This window comes from Strix aluco, chromosome 4 (assembly GCF_031877795.1).
Source record: "Strix aluco isolate bStrAlu1 chromosome 4, bStrAlu1.hap1, whole genome shotgun sequence".
Lineage (NCBI taxonomy): Eukaryota > Metazoa > Chordata > Aves > Strigiformes > Strigidae > Strix > Strix aluco.
This window is the reverse complement of record NC_133934.1, coordinates 9,982,648-9,999,491: the sequence shown is the minus strand read 5'-3', so window position 1 is coordinate 9,999,491 and position 16,844 is coordinate 9,982,648. Positions and strand designations below refer to the sequence as shown.

Below are 16,844 nucleotides of genomic sequence, written 5' to 3'. Positions count from 1 at the left end.
AACCTAGTATAAATGTATCCTTGCTGGGACAGAGCTGCGTTGTTCTTAATGTGTATTACAGCTTTAAAAAAAACCCCAAACATCAGCGAAGTAGAAGTTTGATGTCTTTCTGCCATTTAGATGTCTGGGATGGTATTTCTAGCCCCAACACAAAAAATGCTTTGTATTTGCCAATGAGTTCCCATATATATACATAGGTATACACAGAGAGTAACTTCTTTTTTTGTCTTGATAAGGATTTTTATGTATTTATTTCTTTATCAATCTGTGAATATGATCAAGCATAAGTCCCCCTGCTCACCCTATTTGGGAGCATTATGTTTATCTTTGTTGGCTTGATGATTTTAATAGTGAACTTTGGCAAATCTGAGTTTTGACCATACATGTAATTTTTGGCAATTTATTACTCAGGAAGATTTGTTGTGATTGAGGGAAGGTGAAATTTTTAATTGTCAATGTCAAGAAGCTGCAGGCTGGCTAAGAAAAGTGAGTTACACTTCTTGTCTGGGAAATAAACATGAGACATCTAGATATCAGAAGATTTTTTTCAAGGAAGAACAGAAAGCATTATGAAGCTGTTTGTGTTCCATGAAAATATTTGCCATAGCATTGCACCTCTCTCTGCAACCATACGTTCATTTTCACTCCTTATCCCTCTAGCATCTATACAGAACTGCCTTGCTTGCTACCACATAGTTGTAACTCCAGCCGTAATGGATTTGCTGTGGATGCCAGTACAAATATCTGTCTGTGCCAAATGGTGTTAGCATCTGTTTGCTGCGAACAGCACGCTACTTCTCCTTGGTCCCTTTCCATCTTGTAATATTCCAGCCCACCAGCTCTTGTCTAGTCACAAGTCCTCCCTGCTCTCCAACCAGCAGCACGACCACAGTTCAGTAATTTATGGTCCCAAGGCTCGGGCTCTTGTTCTTGTTGCAATAAGAAGTCACAAGGTCAAGAAAACCCACCCATGCTACTGTATGTGCAGAATCTAATCACCGTGAGTCCAGAATTAGCTGTCAACCCTAGCTGAATGCTTCAATTTTTCCTTTGTCCTCTACACGCCTATGGCTACTCTATTATTTATAATGATGACCAGCAACACTTTCTAAATGAAAGAAGTTAAATTGTTGCACAGTTCAGTGGCCAAACATACTCTGTCTGCATAACTTTTTGCTTTCTCCTTATTCAGCAGCTCTGCTTACCCTGCAAGAGAGTAATCTAGCATCAAGTTTTCCATATTGAGGCAATGTTTTATAATCAACTGAACATATTTAATCACGCATGTAAAATTACAGGATTTTGTACAGGTTTTAGGTTGTACTGCAATAATTTGATCTGACTTACATTTTAAGAACTTGCTGAGAGCCTTTTACCTCTTTGAAGACTATCCCTCTCTGTCAGCACCGCATGGAACTTGTTGAGACTTCATTGCAGGAGGAGAAAATATCCTGTAGGGTACTGTAAAGCACAGGCTTATTCAGGTCCACAGTGACATAGCTGGGATTTTGATTAGGTTTGAAATTTTTTTGCCCTAAAAATACATGTAGTGAGTGTTCTTCTGGTATGTAGTATGTAGACCTACATTATCAACTTGCTTCAAGTTTATAATGGTTGGTAGCTCTTACAGAGAAAGACTCCTAGTAACAGTTATACAGAAGATCCAAGTCTCTGGTCCATCTGATTTAAAGTAAAGATTTGAACTATATCCCAGTGGAAGTCAGTGTTTTCTACCAGAGTTGTTCCATTTTATGTAAATAATTATTTTGCCAAAGAATGAGTTGCTGATCATGTACCTGTACAGAATGGACACAGGATGTCATTGTTCAAGGTCGTGCTGAGTCAGGCAGAGCGGAGGCTTGAGCCCCAGACTGCAGAGCTCCATGCTTTGGTGAAAGCTTTCTAGATTTGCATGGAAACTCCATCTTAAGAAAACTGTTTGACAAGAGCTGTACTTGAACCTAATAAGTCTGTACCTCTGTGTTCTCCCTCACCCCTGAAATTTTAATCAAACAATATTGTTGAAGCAGAAAATTTATTTTTATTGAAAAATGTCAAGCCAGCTGTAATCAACACTGAATCTACTGTGCAAAGGTAAAGATTACTTTGGTACGATTGCCTCCTAGGACTCTTATATAAAAGTCAGAGATTGCTCAGAATGACATGCGGAAAATCATCTGTGATAAGGGACGAAAAGGCTCATCTTACCGTGGCAGTTGAAGTGAGGGGTGAAGTCATGTTGCCTTAGTTCTCTACTTTCCATACTTAAAACTGTGAGAATGTACAATTCCTGCTTTCATCAGAAGAGCTGCAGCAAGCCCATCTGACCTTTTTTCGCAGCTGTGAGGATAATGCGCTTTGACGGCTGCAGCGGTGTAAGTTCCACAGGCTGCTGTAGGAACAGCCCTCTTAATGTCAGTTTGGTAAAATATAATCAGGGTTATGCATGATGTGCTCTAAAATCTAATACACATTGATGCAGGAGGAACTTCCAGTTTGAGTTCTGCATTAGGAATCTTTGATAAAAACAAAAGATGCAGAAAGGGTCTGTTCTCTGAATTGCCTGGCTGTAATGCAGCCACCACAACTTAGGGTTTAGTAGCTGCTCTTCAACAGGGAGTCATGGTGTGCATGTTTCTGATTTTTGTTTTCTACCAGAGTATAGATTTGTTAGACTAGGCCTTCTGCAAGCTCCAACAACTTTGGGATTGTTTCCCTCCCCGCCCCAGTCTCTTGTGTCCCAGCATCACCAAATGAACTTAACCTTTCTGGTCTGATGTTGTTTCACTCAACACTGTTGATGGGTCCAGGTCCAGGCTCTCTTCCTCTTGTGCTCTGGGACACAGATGTTCTTCTTGATTTTCTAAGATTAGATGGAATTGCAGTAGGTCTGTTGCACATATTTAAGCAAAATTAATTCGCATGTGCTTTTTGACAGTTTACAATGCCTATGATTTTTTTATCATGATTATGGTTTTCTTAAAGCTGCAGCATCTTGGATTTATGTGAGACTTTTTTTAAAAGCAGAAAACTCTTTTAGCTAATGAGGTTGCATAGACATGCAAAGGTGAATTTTAAAATCTACAGCATAAAACTACTAAAAAGACCATAAAATTTCATGATTTAAGAGATACCATAGTGCAAGATTTTTGAATAGTTAAGAGTTGGGAATACTGTTTTTCCTTTTTAAATGTCTTTTTCAGTCTTCACGCTATTTAATTTTATCTTGTGCCTTATCCTTTCCCTAAACTTGTTTCTTATTCATTTAAATACTTGTTTCTTTTTCTTTCTCTGATTTTTTTTTTCCGTACACGCTTTTAATGTTTTCTAAAAGTTATTTCTGTAGTTTTCCTGTCTCGTTAATCCCTTCCCTTCCTTTCTCCTCCTCTTTGATGTTTGTACTGTGGTCTTCATCTGCTTCCCAACAGACTTCTCTTACCTCTCATTGCATGATAAAGCAGTTGGCCAATTATCCCACGAACAAGGTTTTCCCTCCATTCCTTATACAAATCCCTGAAGCACAGGCAGATAGTGCTTTAGAGGCTGGATGTTTCCATTTGCTGCTGCATGCAGAGCTAATCGAGCAGCATAGCCTGGAGAAGGACTATAACATAAAAAGCCAATGGGTGCAGTGCTGCTGCCCTGCTTCCCGCACGTCTTCAGGCTAATGCTAGGGGTTTAATTTGTGTAACTCACTCTGCTCCTCATATTGAAGCTGTATCCCCTCATGAGACTGCTGTTCAGAGAATATTTCAAAAACCTCTTCTATAAAAAGCCTGATGACTCAATCATTAATATATGTAAGTCAGAGAGGCTGCTCCCAAGGTTGAGTGAGATGAGGCTTGTGAAGGGGACCTGGGGGTGTGATCCCACTGCCACTGGGGCTTGCATGGGCTCAGAGAGACTGAGTCATTCAGGGCTTCATCCTTCCTGTCAGTGTGAGCACTGCGGCTCCCATCCGGGATTGCATTTAATTTCTAAGGGCATACTCTCAAAATGGAGCCTCTGTGTTTGTATTCAGTGTAAGGACTTTCTTGGTCACAACTGGAAGCAAAGGCATAGGGCTGATGGCCCAAAGTTTCTTATTTCAAATGTTATCTTAAGCCAGCACCACTATATGATTTTGGGCAAGATGTTTCACTCCTGATTTCTCCCCACACACTTACTGACTGTAGCTGGATGATGAGGATTAAAGCAATTAATGTTTGTACAGCATTTTGAATGTTAAAAGCTGTTACATAACTAAGTGTTACTATTTGGGGGTGTGCTGCAGTGCAGCAGATCCTGGTGTGAGCAATTGGGATGTTAGGAGGGCACTAAAACCCAGAATCAACAGGACATGGGGCTGGCCATGTAGCCCCGTCAGAGGGCCTTACTGTTGTTGAGTCACTGTCTGGGGGAAAATGTGCCCTTTAGCTCACTCTACTGATGTGTTAATGTGGTGAATCAGCTGACCGTGACACCAATGTGGAGGTAAAGAGAGTCCCTCTAATGTGGGAGAACATTCTGTAGAGAGGCTTATACTGTTTCTATACATAGAGTACCACTAAGATGTGATTTTTTTTTTTTTATGCAATTATAAAAACAAAGTTTGCAGGTTAATTCATCTGGCAGTCCAGTAATGCTGTTACCAGGAACTATGGATTTATGACTATTACGAGTTTATAAGGTTGTTTCCAAAATAAATTTGCTGTTTCTTTGGGGGGGTGGTGGTGGTGCAATTTTTCTTTTTATTTATCACTGGAGAAAATTAAATCCATACATGGTCAATTAAAAAATAGCTTTTTCAACATTGCACTTCAAGGTCAACTGGGGGGGAGGGGGGGGAATGGACGGACAATCAAATCGTAAACACCTGATAAGAAAGCTGGTTTCTGTTGATGAGCTCCAGAGTCTTTGTGGTGAGGTTGTGCTTAGCTCATAATGTGTCTGGACTAATCATGATCTAAGGAAAGGAGCGATTATGGTACTAGCTGCTGCGGAAGTTGCAGTTCATATTGGCATGCTGCAGTTTGTACAAAAAGGGCCTGTGTTTTGTGGCTTTTCTGTGAATTTTAAAATTAGTATCTAGATGAACGTGGTAACCCACATTATAATGCAGTTGATAAAGCATCGGTAGCAAAATAGGCATCTCACCAAACCTGCTTCCACCAGCTCTGTGTTCGTTTGGGAAGGAGACCTGGGAGCTTGAATAACTTCCTAAATTTTGCTGTCTTTAAAATTAGTGAGAATCAATGGGATAGTTAAATGCCTGAAAATGTAATAAAGGCTATGTAGTCTAATGGCAAGTTTTAAACAGGAATATTGGTTTTGGCTTTGTTTGGAATATATGTGATAACCCAAGGGACCTCCTGGATGGAGAACATGGAGCTGCTCCAAGGTCATCAGGCTTGCCATGGTTTTTGATCAGAGATTCTTGTGAAATTGATAGGGAGTTTTCAAAATTGACATCATAAACGAGTAACAGGAGTAAGTTTCACTGGGCAAGTAACATGTAGTAGGTAGGGAGGTTGCAGAGAACAAAAAGAATTGGGAAAGAAAATGTATTGGTTTCACTGGTATTAATGCCTCGACTTAAGCTGGCAGTCCTGCATCTCTGCTGCTGAAGGGAATCCTGCTTTTGAAGTGGGAATTTGTAGCCTTGTGTCCCCACAGAACACTTTCTGGTGAACTGTTCCCAGGCCTGAGGTGAAGGCTGCTATGTGCAATCTCCTTTTTTTCACATTGGTCATTTCTCTGCACACAGACTTTGGTTTTGGTTGCTGTCCCTATAGTTGTGACCTTTATCAGACTAGTTTGTTCATGAAGTGAAAGACTGCTTCCTTAAACTCGCTTGACTTCCAAAATAGTTGAGAGAAGCTTGTAAAAGATGAGTCAAGGTTCAAAGTTTTCTTTGTTTTTATTAATCTGCTTTTTGACCATTTACTGCATTGAATGCTATATCCTTTTTACTTAACAAATTTGACAAATGTTGCCATGTGACAAACATGAAAACTGGTCATGGTTATATTTGAACAATACAATGGATTTTTAATTATCTTTCTGTGTGTACCTGTAGCCCTCTTGACCTCTGCATTAACTGCACCATATATTTTGTTGTTTGATAATATGCTCCTTGAGGCAGGGATCTTGCTTGTCAGGTTTATAAATCAGCAATTGCATGGGTTGCATACTGTAAGTAATACTCAGAGAGAAGTTGCTTACAGGGAACTTGGGTAAATACATCCAGCAGTTGTTTGCTGTGTCCATGGATTCCTTCTGGATAGAACTTGCTTTGCCCTTCATTAGATTTTTAACAACTTAATTAAGCAATCGGCTACATCATTTCTACACTTGTAATTTTAGACTCTCTGAGGTCATGTCAGCCTGTCACTAGCAGAAGCAGCTCAACAGAAGTGAGCCTAATACCTTCTGCTTTGCCAAAACCAAATCGTTTCCCTGCTTGACTTTTATGAGAGGTTAGAGAGCTCGCAGAAGAAATAAACAACTGAAACATGCTGTTCAGGATAATGGTCGAAATCTTCCTTTATTACGTCTCGTACACTTGATTTTGTGGTTTTGCTGTAGTTACTGCTGACTTCCAGTAAGAGTCCTAATAGTTTAGCAGACAGTAATCAGGCTTCGAGTTTATTATCTGTACAGTTGCTTGCCTAATTGCAGAGAAGCTGTCAGCCTTTCTGTAGGGAGGGCTGAAGAGGCTGGGAATGATCTCAGCTCTAAGCTTGTTTTGATGGCTGGTTGTGTTGACGAACACCTGTGTTCCAGCTCTGCTTTAACAGTCTCTTGTCTTCATTCTTTATTTTGCTCACTGCCTTCTCTCTGTCACTTTCATTTGAACAGGATATATTTCATTTCGAGTCCAAAGCTGCTGTGTGCTGTTTCAGTGCCTGATGTGCTCTGCCCAAAGGTGGGCACCTGGCAGAGGAAGGGGGGAGTCAAGACCTCCTGGGCATCCCAAACTCACCTAGCTGCCTGTTCACAAAGCAGTTGGAGAAACTCAGATGAAAGCAGTTGCTGTTATATTTTATTCTCCCTACTCTCTTGAGGATCTGGAAATCACATGTTTGTGTTTATTCCCTTTTGATTTATGTTCCCTTTTGTGGCTTTGTTTCTGACAGATCCTCCTGACTGGGTTCCAGATGAAGTTTGCAGCTTCTGCACTGCATGCAAGGCTCCTTTCACAGTCATTCGCAGGAAACACCACTGTCGGAGCTGTGGCAAGGTAATGACTCAGTCAAACATGAGAAACTATCCTCCAAAGAGAACAGAAAATTTATGCGTACCACAGAAACTCAGCTGCACAGCAAAATGTGTGTGCTTGGCCAGGGTTTTCAAGTCACAAGTGTTTTTGTATGTCTTGGCTATCAACTGCTGAGCTTATGTTTAGAAAGTGGGAGGGGGGGAGGGGGGGACATTTATACAGCAATGAGCATTTGTCTGCTAAAAAGCAGAGCTCCCTGTTGAGATCCTGGAACGAATGCCCCAAATCCAGAGTCACTGTGGGCTACTGCTCTAAGCTTTAACGAGCTGCAGCAGCCTGCACTGTGAGGGGTGATGCGCAGCTCAGCTGCAGGGACAACGTGTCCTTTGCTTTCTTTCTAAACCTTTGCAGGATGACTGTGGTGTGTAGGGCTGCTGCTTTGCAAGTTTGTGGGGGAGGAAGAGGGAGCGAGGGAGAATAAAGCAATCATGTGCCTGTGGAAGCCAAAATCTGCAATCCCATTTCGCTTGCTTGCTGCTGTACAAGTTAAAAAGGAAGAGTGTAGAGAAGCTGGTTTTGTTAACTTTGTAGTGGACTTGCAGAAGTAGGAACTCTGGAGATATTCACAGATATTCCCTGAATCTTTCTTTAAAACCAATGGAGAGACAGGCATCTTTTCATCTCTGGTGGAGCTGCCTTGGCTAATGTCAGTGCTTGGGCGCCAGCGTCAGGGAGGCTAAGCACAGGTTAATCGGTGGGCAGGCTTGTGAATTGCCTGCTTTCACTTGCTATGCTGAGGAGGGTGGTGTTGCCAATGCACAAAAGCCCAGCTGGTACGATCTTCTCTCCCCTCTTTTAAAATCAGTTTTGTCCCATTCAGTTCTTCAGAGGAACTAAGGTGAAATTTCCCTCTTGTTTTTCAGATCTTCTGTTCCCGCTGTTCCTCCCACTCTGCTCCATTACCTCGTTATGGTCAGATGAAGCCTGTCCGTGTTTGCACTCACTGTTACATGTTCCATGTCACTCCTTTCTATAGTGACAAATCTGGTATCTGACATATTAAACTACTGGTGTGTCTTCTGGAGTCTTACACGGACTGATATATTTGACCTAAGCCAAGAATTATCTTGAAAGAGGGACCTCGTGAGGGCATGTAGGCTTTGACATCCATTATTATAAATTTTGTACAGACAGTTTTTATTGCATTTTACTAAGCTGCTAAAGGGAAGTATGAAGCGTCTGTAGCTCTAAGGCTACAGTACAGTCTTCCATAAATTTATAACATTAATGTTACGATGCCATATGCAGAACAAATGCACTGTGTGGAAGGAAATAGGGCTCAGAATTGAACAAGCATTGCTGCTTATCTTACATGCTAGGAACAGAGTAGCCGGTTAACTAGTCCATCCCAGCAAATTAGTCCCAAAGCTCGGACACTTCTGTGCTCACTAGAATACCAGCATGGCTGTGGATGTCAGCGCTCTCCCTCCTGCTGCGGTTTAACGTTCCCATTACTAGATTTTTGCTACCTATGCTAGGATTAATTAAAGCAAAACTATTTCAAATCCATATTTGTATTTACAAAGGCAAAATGTTCTGTGAATCACATAGGAAGCACTGAAGGTCCTGAAGCAGTATATTTCTGTTGCCTTTCATTTACCAAGCAAAGCAATAACTCCAAGTTGTCTTCTAAAAATTAAGTTTTACAACTTCCAGTTCCATATTTTGGAGTTTTGGAGGTATTTATAATCTTCATCATTTATGCTATATTGTGTTAATAAAGGTATAACACAGAGCTTTGGTTTCTATATCAGCATTTAAAACTTAAACTTCAGAGGAAATGGTTACCGAATGAATTACTACTTAAATGCATATTTTTTAAAGAGCTTAGCAGCAAAATTCAGTAGATGTGACAAAGTATTTCTCCCACACTGAGTTTTTAAAACAGTTTTTAAAATGACAAATATGTAACGATATATTCAAAAGGTCCTACAGAATGGTCAACCAGAGAAGGGTACTTGTTGTCCACATTTGGCAGAGTAACTGTGTAAAATATTGCATACTGTTACTTCACTCATGCTAACAACTCAGAAAATGTTTGTATTTATTTGAAACACCAGGGATTAATTTTTATCTCCACTTGGAAAGAAGTAAGACTCACATGGATTCATGCTCTGATCTTGCACAAACTATTTGCAGTAAGAGCTCCCTGAGCACTGAGGTTTCAAAGGCATTTGGACATGCTTTGAGTTAGCCACATGAAAAGCAAGACAGTGAGTGCTGTGGTTACAGAGGAAACGAGATCAAGAGCTCTTTGCTGTATCCCCTTTCCTGACTCGCAGTGTTACACACTGTGTTTCAAAGTGATAAATACAAAAAAGGAAGTTGTTTGCGGTACCATGCTCAAGAAGGGTCGTAATTCAAAATGATAAAGCAAAACTGGCCAGTGTTGATTTTTATTTTTTTTTTTAATTTATTGGGGGGGGGGCGTTCCCTTTAAATGGTTTAATATTCAGTGTTAATGAGCCATATAAGGGTAGAACAGTTTGGCACTACTGTTGTTTTGAATCAGATGAAACAGCTTCACTTAGTTTATGTGTAATGCACAAGCCTTATGATGCTGTCTGTAGACAATGTCAGCTATGATGTGTTATCCTCACCTTATTTATATTTTTTTATTATTATGATTTCCCTGAAATCCTTCCCATGGAATCACCAGAGTTTGGAAAGGCGTGGGGTTGGGCGATTGGTGGGAGGTGGGTAATGTGGTGCAAGCAATGATACTTATTCAGGCTTAAATCTCAGGCTTCACATTGCAATGATTATTGCAGTTTTATTTTTAGAAAAGAAACCAACAAATTTAATGCTTCTTTTATAGGATAAAGATACAACAAACTTCAATTGTGAAATAAATATGCACAAAAAGTTGCTTCTGTGAAAAAAAAAAAAATCTTATTTAATGGACTGAATATTTATTCAAGCTTGTTTTTATTTTGTAAATGCTGTAATTCAGAATCATTTCCATAAATATATTTAAAGATCTCAGACACTATAGTTTCTTATGTAAATACAGACTCCTATTTCTCTTACTGAAAAGCACAATGACTATATCAATACTAATATACATTTGCCTCAAGGAAGACTTTCATCTTGTAATCTCTTCAGATAATTAAAGTGTCAGGACTTTCTATTTCCATGTGCTGGATTGCTCTTTCATTTCGGGGTCTGCTTACATGGAGTGACAGCTGCCATCCTGTCAAACAAACTGGCCTTAAGTCTTTCTCACTTTGCAAATAATATGAAAGAAATGAGTCTAAATTTGAAAATGAAAGTCACCTGTACAGAGAAGGGGTGTTAAATCAAAGCAGGAGTACTAGTCTGTCACTTAAAATTGCCTTGTGCTATCTCTTGCCACCAGCTAAAAATCTCCCTTCCAGAAATATCTTTTGTCGGTGGTCACTTCACACATTAGGCATATTTGATCTGCCTGTGTCACATCTGAATAATCTTTTCGGGGCGGGGGAGGGGGATGCAAATCTGCAATGAAAATAACGCTGCTGGGATCTGCCTGCACAGTTATTCTTATGCAGCATAAATGCCCAGTGCTGATTTGTTCTGCTCCTTGTATGAGATATAACTGTTGTAGGTTTTATGAGAATTAATTTTATTTTTCTGGAGGACCTAATGCAGGGCTTTGGAATGCCATTTCACTGAAGGAAAACTATGTTACAGCTCTGTGACATTAGGATCTCAGCTTCAGTGGTGCAACAACAGGAAAATTTTACAGGAAACCTGCACGCAAATTTTTTAAGATTGCATTTGGATTAATATGCATAACATTTATGGGCAAATAGTGCTGCCTTAAGGTGTGTATAAATAAGTGAATAAGTAGAAATTTATCCTAAAGGGACATTTTTAATTAAATTTACATTGCTTCAGGGTTTTGAGGGGAAAAAGGGGATCTCTTCTCCAACCCACAACAATGTGTTCCGTAGCAGATTAGATAATAAGGTAAGAGCAATGTTGCTAAAGGTGTCAGTAATTCACCTGGTGGTGGACTCTTCTGTATGACATGTTCCCTCTGAATCAAGGCTGTTTTCATAAAAAAAAAAAAATAAAATTACAGCAAACTCTTAAAGTGATCTTTTCCAGATCTGTACAAATCTGATTTCTTGCTCTCTCCAGGTTTGTAAAGGGAGGTGGGATATCAGGGCTCCCTCTGCCATGAAAGGAACTTTAATTAGAAATTAGCTCTGCTTCCAGAGAATATCCCTGTCCAGAAAACTCAAAACTACTTAAAAGCTGTCACATGGCAGCTCAGTGAGGAGGAACCTGGATGGAACCAACGGGAGGGGAAAATGAGTGCATTGTCTAACCTGCAAGGAAGGAGGAGGAAAATGGGGTGCATGCACGGGCGGTTGTGCCAGTACACGGATGGGAGCACACGGAAGGTGGGCTGTGGAGGCAGGAGGCTTGACTGGAGGAAAGCTCCAAATACAGCCCCATCTCAGTCCTGCCTGGGAGCTGGAGGAAACCACCAGTGTTCTCGGTGTCTCGTCTCCAGCTGAACTCACTGTCAGTATATGCAAAGTCAAAGCTGCTGGGTCTGCATCCTCCAGTTTCCGTGGCAACCCCTGATAGCATCTCTCCACCGAGTGCCAAGACTGCAGCACTTCATTCCTGCACAGGCAGGCACCAAGGCTTCTGCTTTCTGCTTCGTCACAGGGATTGTGATTGCTCAAACATCTTTATTTGTATCAAAGATTTATGCTGCAAAGTGAGATGCTTACTCTGAACTCTATTTTCTGATTATAACGTTTTACTGTATTATGCTTTATTTATGTTTCTTGTCTGGAAGAAATCTTCTCTGTAGTCATTCTTTTGACTACTTTTGAGGGTTCTTCAGCTATTTTCCCTTCCCCTCTTTCTCCCTTTACCCCACCCCATCAGCCAGCTTTCTGTTTCTGCTGTGTATAAACTAGACATCTTATGTAGCCTCCTTGGGTGTCTTACAGATAGTGAAACATTAGAGGCAGTATTAGACAGTTCAAGGAGCTTTCGCTCCTATTGCTTCCTCATCTTACCCTTCAAGTTCCCAGGCACAGGCTTGTTTCAAACCCTTGTTTGATGTCCTTGTACCTGCAAGAGCATCCTGCCACACAGATCCTTCCTGGCTGCCTGAGCTGCCATGGGTCTTATACCAAGGTGTTTGAAGTCCTGCAGTATTCCTTTACTTTGCAGAGGAGAAGGGACAGATCCTAAATCCCAGATTTTACTAGCTGTTAGTAAATTATAGATATTACAAAGACTGTTTTTTTTCATTTGGCTCTCTTTTCATTGCTTTTAAACCAAAAAAGAACGGCAAACTATCAGGCCAGAAGGATGAAGAGGAGACTTGTTATAGCAAATGTGGAAGTGTGAAGATGATGTTTTAATGAAATAATTGGTCTCTTTGAAAACAAGCTGTAACTGCACGTGCTAGGAATGCTGGGGCTCATGCATAAAACAAACTGGGCAATCAGTCTTTCATGAACTCCTTCCTTGTTTTCACCAAATCTGAAGCCTCCAAAAGTGTAAAGTATGATTTTTCCTTCATGTTTCACTCAAAGGTATGAAGTTGATTTGTCTTCTCAATTTTTCTCTGCAAGCAACCACCATCCTGTTAGGGCTCTGACTGAGCTTGTTTGCAAAAGAAAATTCTGCGTCCAAAGCGATGCAGCCCACAGCAGGGCCTCCCGGCCTCCTGCTCTGGCCACTCCTGAGCAGCAGTGAGGGGTGGCTGGCTGGGGCTGTGGCCACCAGGCTACTGTAAAGGGGGCTGCTGCTCCTGCCCAGTTGCTGAGTGATGCTGCCATCTGCTCTTTCTCATGAGCTCGAGATGTCTGACACGGCCTGGGACACAAGGGGCCACCGTGCCTGGGAACGGCAGAGCTAGTCCACATTTAGCTGCAACTACCTCAGACATTACAGAGATTTTATTTTCTGGAAATAACCCCAGGCTAGGCACTCATACTGCTTAAGCAAGTACTAAACACCTGTCTTACTCTAGAAAGTCTTATTTACATATTTTTGCAGTTTTACGTAGTTCTTCACAGGGCAATAAAATGTTGTTACCGTCATGACTTTTTTTATTTGCTGAGTTAATAATAAGAAATAAAACAGCGGCAGGGAGGGTTTTTAAGGTGACTGCTTTTTACGCAGTATTTCAGCAGTGGCCAGCTTTCAGTTTTTTAGCTGGAATTGGTCTGCAGTACCCATGGGCTTGTCAGTACAGGGGAAAATGCTGAGAATAAGTAGCCTTGAATGGCATTTGTGCTGGTAACTTCTCTTTGATGATGTCCTGTAAAACATGCTGAAAATACCCATCTATCTTAAAAGATGTGTCTGAAAATGATGCTGAAGTGCCTCAGCCTTTTTGGATGGTTTGGAAAAAGTCATCCCTCGACCTTCAGGGGCTGGGAGGGTGGCTCCACCTTGGGCTGTCCCAGATGGAGATCCTGAAGTTGCCTGTCAGGATCGTTAAGTGCAATGAGACTGTGCTGGCTTTACTAGCAAACGACTTGTACCATGCCATCTTTCTTTGTGCTTGGGGAGACTCTGTGATCAAATTTTGAGGCAGTTGATAATAATTTTTTCTGGCCAAGACCATTTGTGATTGTTGCTTCATTAGCAGCTTTTCAGTTGATTATGCAGCAGTAAAGCCTGCTGGTTTGGGGTTGTTTTGGTTTGGTTTTTTAAGTTGATTTCACTTTCTTTGGCTTATCTGCAAAAAGCTGGAAATTAATAATTGATAAAAACAGAAAAATAATCACTTCTGCAAGTTCATAAATATATTTAGAAGAGAATGACCCTATGATCCCTTGCCTCTCAAACACTGAGAGATGGTACAGAAAAAAATGAACCTCAAGTAGTTCAGAAGTCTGAATGTCAGTCTCTGAAGTGTCTGTTTTTGTCTAGGACTCCTTGTAGCTACTGGAAAGGGTAATGTGGCTGGATGATCTCTGGGGGAAATGGTCTCTACTGGGGAACAAAAATGAGAGGTTTGAGACTGTGATTGTAACTCATCTTTGTCCAGAAATAACTCTTCCCTAATTTTTTAAAATAATGAAGGAAGTTGCTATACTTTCCATGTAAAGAAGCTCCATTCAAACAAGAAGATTCAAAGTCCAAGTGTGTTGCAACAGAATATAAAGCTGCCACAAAATCATTCGGTGACCAATTTTATAGCCTCTAATTGCCACGCTTTTGAGAGTTTGTTTCAGGACAGGACATCAGCCTTTCTTGGAGAACAAGGTAGGAAAATCTTGCCCATCTGTACTCCCAAAAGGAGGTTTTCTCCATCATGTTTGCTCCTCACATTCTGCTTTTTGCTTTTTTCTTTTTTTTTTTTTTTCTTTCTTTAAAGGAATAATATTGGAGTTAGACTCTAAACAGAGTCTCAGGGAAAATACTTATGTATTTGCTTCTTGTAGGCAACATTTGAAACATGTCTGGTTTTCTGGGACTAGTGTCCATCTCAAAAACTTACATTGTGAAAAGCTGAAGTTTTGAATGTGAATTTGCATTCAGATGCTGCCTCCGTGCAACTTTTGTCTTACACTGGACCAAGAGCAACGTAGTTACTGCAGACAAGAAACCAAAATCAGGCCGGTGTGAAGGCATAAGGGCTTCTTAGAAAGAGATTCTGCAAGGTGCTTACTAAAAGTACCCAAGTAGAGAGCCACCCTCAGTCACCGAAGGGCAGGAGCCTGCAGGTGATGCAGCCCTGGGCTGGGGACCTGGGACTTGGCCAGGCTCAACGGAGGAGGGGAGGAGAGGCCAGCCCAAGGGACACAGCCCGAGGGGATTTTTTTTTTTTCCATTGTTTTGCTAAAATCAAATCCCAGGAGGAATTCGAGGTATTGTCTTACCTACTGCACTGAGGGTGTTTTCAAGCAGCTTGGAGAAAAATCCACTCAAGTGCATTAGGTGTGCTACTTCGATATTCCCACCCAGTGTTAACAGAAGTGCTATTTCTTGGCAGGTGGAGGGGGACAGAGAGAGGCTGTTGTCTTTTCATTTGCTTATTATATTTTTTAATCCTTTTTTCTGCTTGCTTGCTGCAGTAAGAAATTAAAAGACAAAAAGTGTTCACTTTTTAAAAATTTCAAATTCCCATTTGTGCAACACATAATTCTCATAATATGATCTAATTGCATAGTGCAAATGAATACCAATCATTAAATAGTATTAGTTTGGTTTTAAACAGAAAAATCATTAACCCCAAATCAAGCAATTACAGAAGCACTTCCTCTGAGTACAACCAGCTCGGAAGCCATCGCGAATACCAGTGTGGTGTGATAAAACCCTCTCTGCCTGGCGTGCTGCTCCTGGAGGCTTGCCAGTGCCCTCCTAAGGTTCAGATGTTGTCAGGGCGTTAGCTGCCAGAGGAAATCGGTTCTTGCCAAATCGTATCTTCATTGCTGCTCTGTGTGCTGCTGGGGTTTAGCACTGATGGCTCTGTGAGCCTCTGCAGGGTTGCTTTTATTTGCGATATTTTATAAAATGACTTAAGCACCTGGCAAAAAGGAAGATGTAGCTGAGTGGGGGAAGGTGTTGAGCTAGCGTACTGCTAAAAACAGCATTTCTGGTGTGTTTTGCTTTGAGGGAAAAGCCATGGGAATGACTAGGGGATTGGAAATCTTCAGGCTTGCAATCTATTGAATGTATCAAAGAGAAGACTAATTGCACACACAATCGACTACCCTGTAAATGCCTACACAGGGCGCACAAATCTGATAAGCGGGGCTCCTCTGCCTAGCTGGTGGGTGTCTAATGGGAACCAACAGCTAAAGGTTGAGCCAACTTGAAGAAATCCACACGAGAAAGAAGAGGCTAATTCTGGTGTGGATAATAACTGTTGGAAGAATGAACTAATAGTGGTGAACTCTCTACTTATGATTGCTATAATTTTTAACACGACAGCAGGGGCTTCCTACAGCCACAGCACTGTGGCCACCTTTACTGGGACTAAGGCAGAAATGAACACTCAGTGGGGCTGCTCTGGGCCAGAGGTCAAGGGAGGTGCTAGTCATGGTGGTCTCAATTTTATATATCAATTCAGGAATTACCAAGAAGAGGGATTTCTCTGCAGGCAGACATGTGGGAGGGATGCAGTAGCACAGGCAAAGCCACTCGGTGCTCCCTATTTCCCTGTTTTTGGTGCTCCCCATTTCCTTATTTCACCCTGGAGTTAATCCTGGGCTGGGGCTGGAGTCACAGGGGCATTGGACCGTTGTAACGATTAGGGGAAGAGAGGTAATAGATAAATGCAAGAAAGAAGGAAGCAGGGGAAAATACACTGCCATTTGGGAGCTCAGTGTCTAAAGGAGGGGAAGGAAAATCCCTGACCACAAAAATTTCCTTACATGCAATTCATAATCAGCTAAAGGAACTGCTTCCTAGTTGCTAATGGTAGTTGTGCTGTCCTGTGAGCTGGCTGTGATTTCCCACAGCGCTCATCAGTACTGGCATTGGGCTGAAAGCATCACTCCTGCAAATGACCAAGCTGGGCTGTGGGTACCATCAGTGTGCCACACACAGGAGCCGAGCAGGGCTGGGTGTGTAAAATCACTGCCTTCCCAAACCCAGCCTGCAGCTAAAG

At 41.4% G+C, this 16,844-nt stretch overlaps 1 protein-coding gene across 3 annotated transcripts in view; it reads left to right on the top strand.

The window, feature by feature from the left end:
• ZFYVE28 (zinc finger FYVE-type containing 28) overlaps positions 1–10,395 on the top strand; it is a 158,400-nt gene extending 148,005 nt beyond the window's left edge. For all 3 annotated transcript variants that reach the window (XM_074821963.1, XM_074821962.1, XM_074821960.1), the window contains 2 exons: positions 7,119–7,222; positions 8,125–10,395. In XM_074821963.1, coding sequence (XP_074678064.1) covers positions 7,119–7,222; positions 8,125–8,256 — 236 coding nt within the window. In that variant the 3' untranslated portion in view covers positions 8,257–10,395. The remainder of the gene's footprint in view (positions 1–7,118; positions 7,223–8,124) is intronic.
• The last annotated feature ends 6,449 nt before the right edge of the window (positions 10,396–16,844 follow it).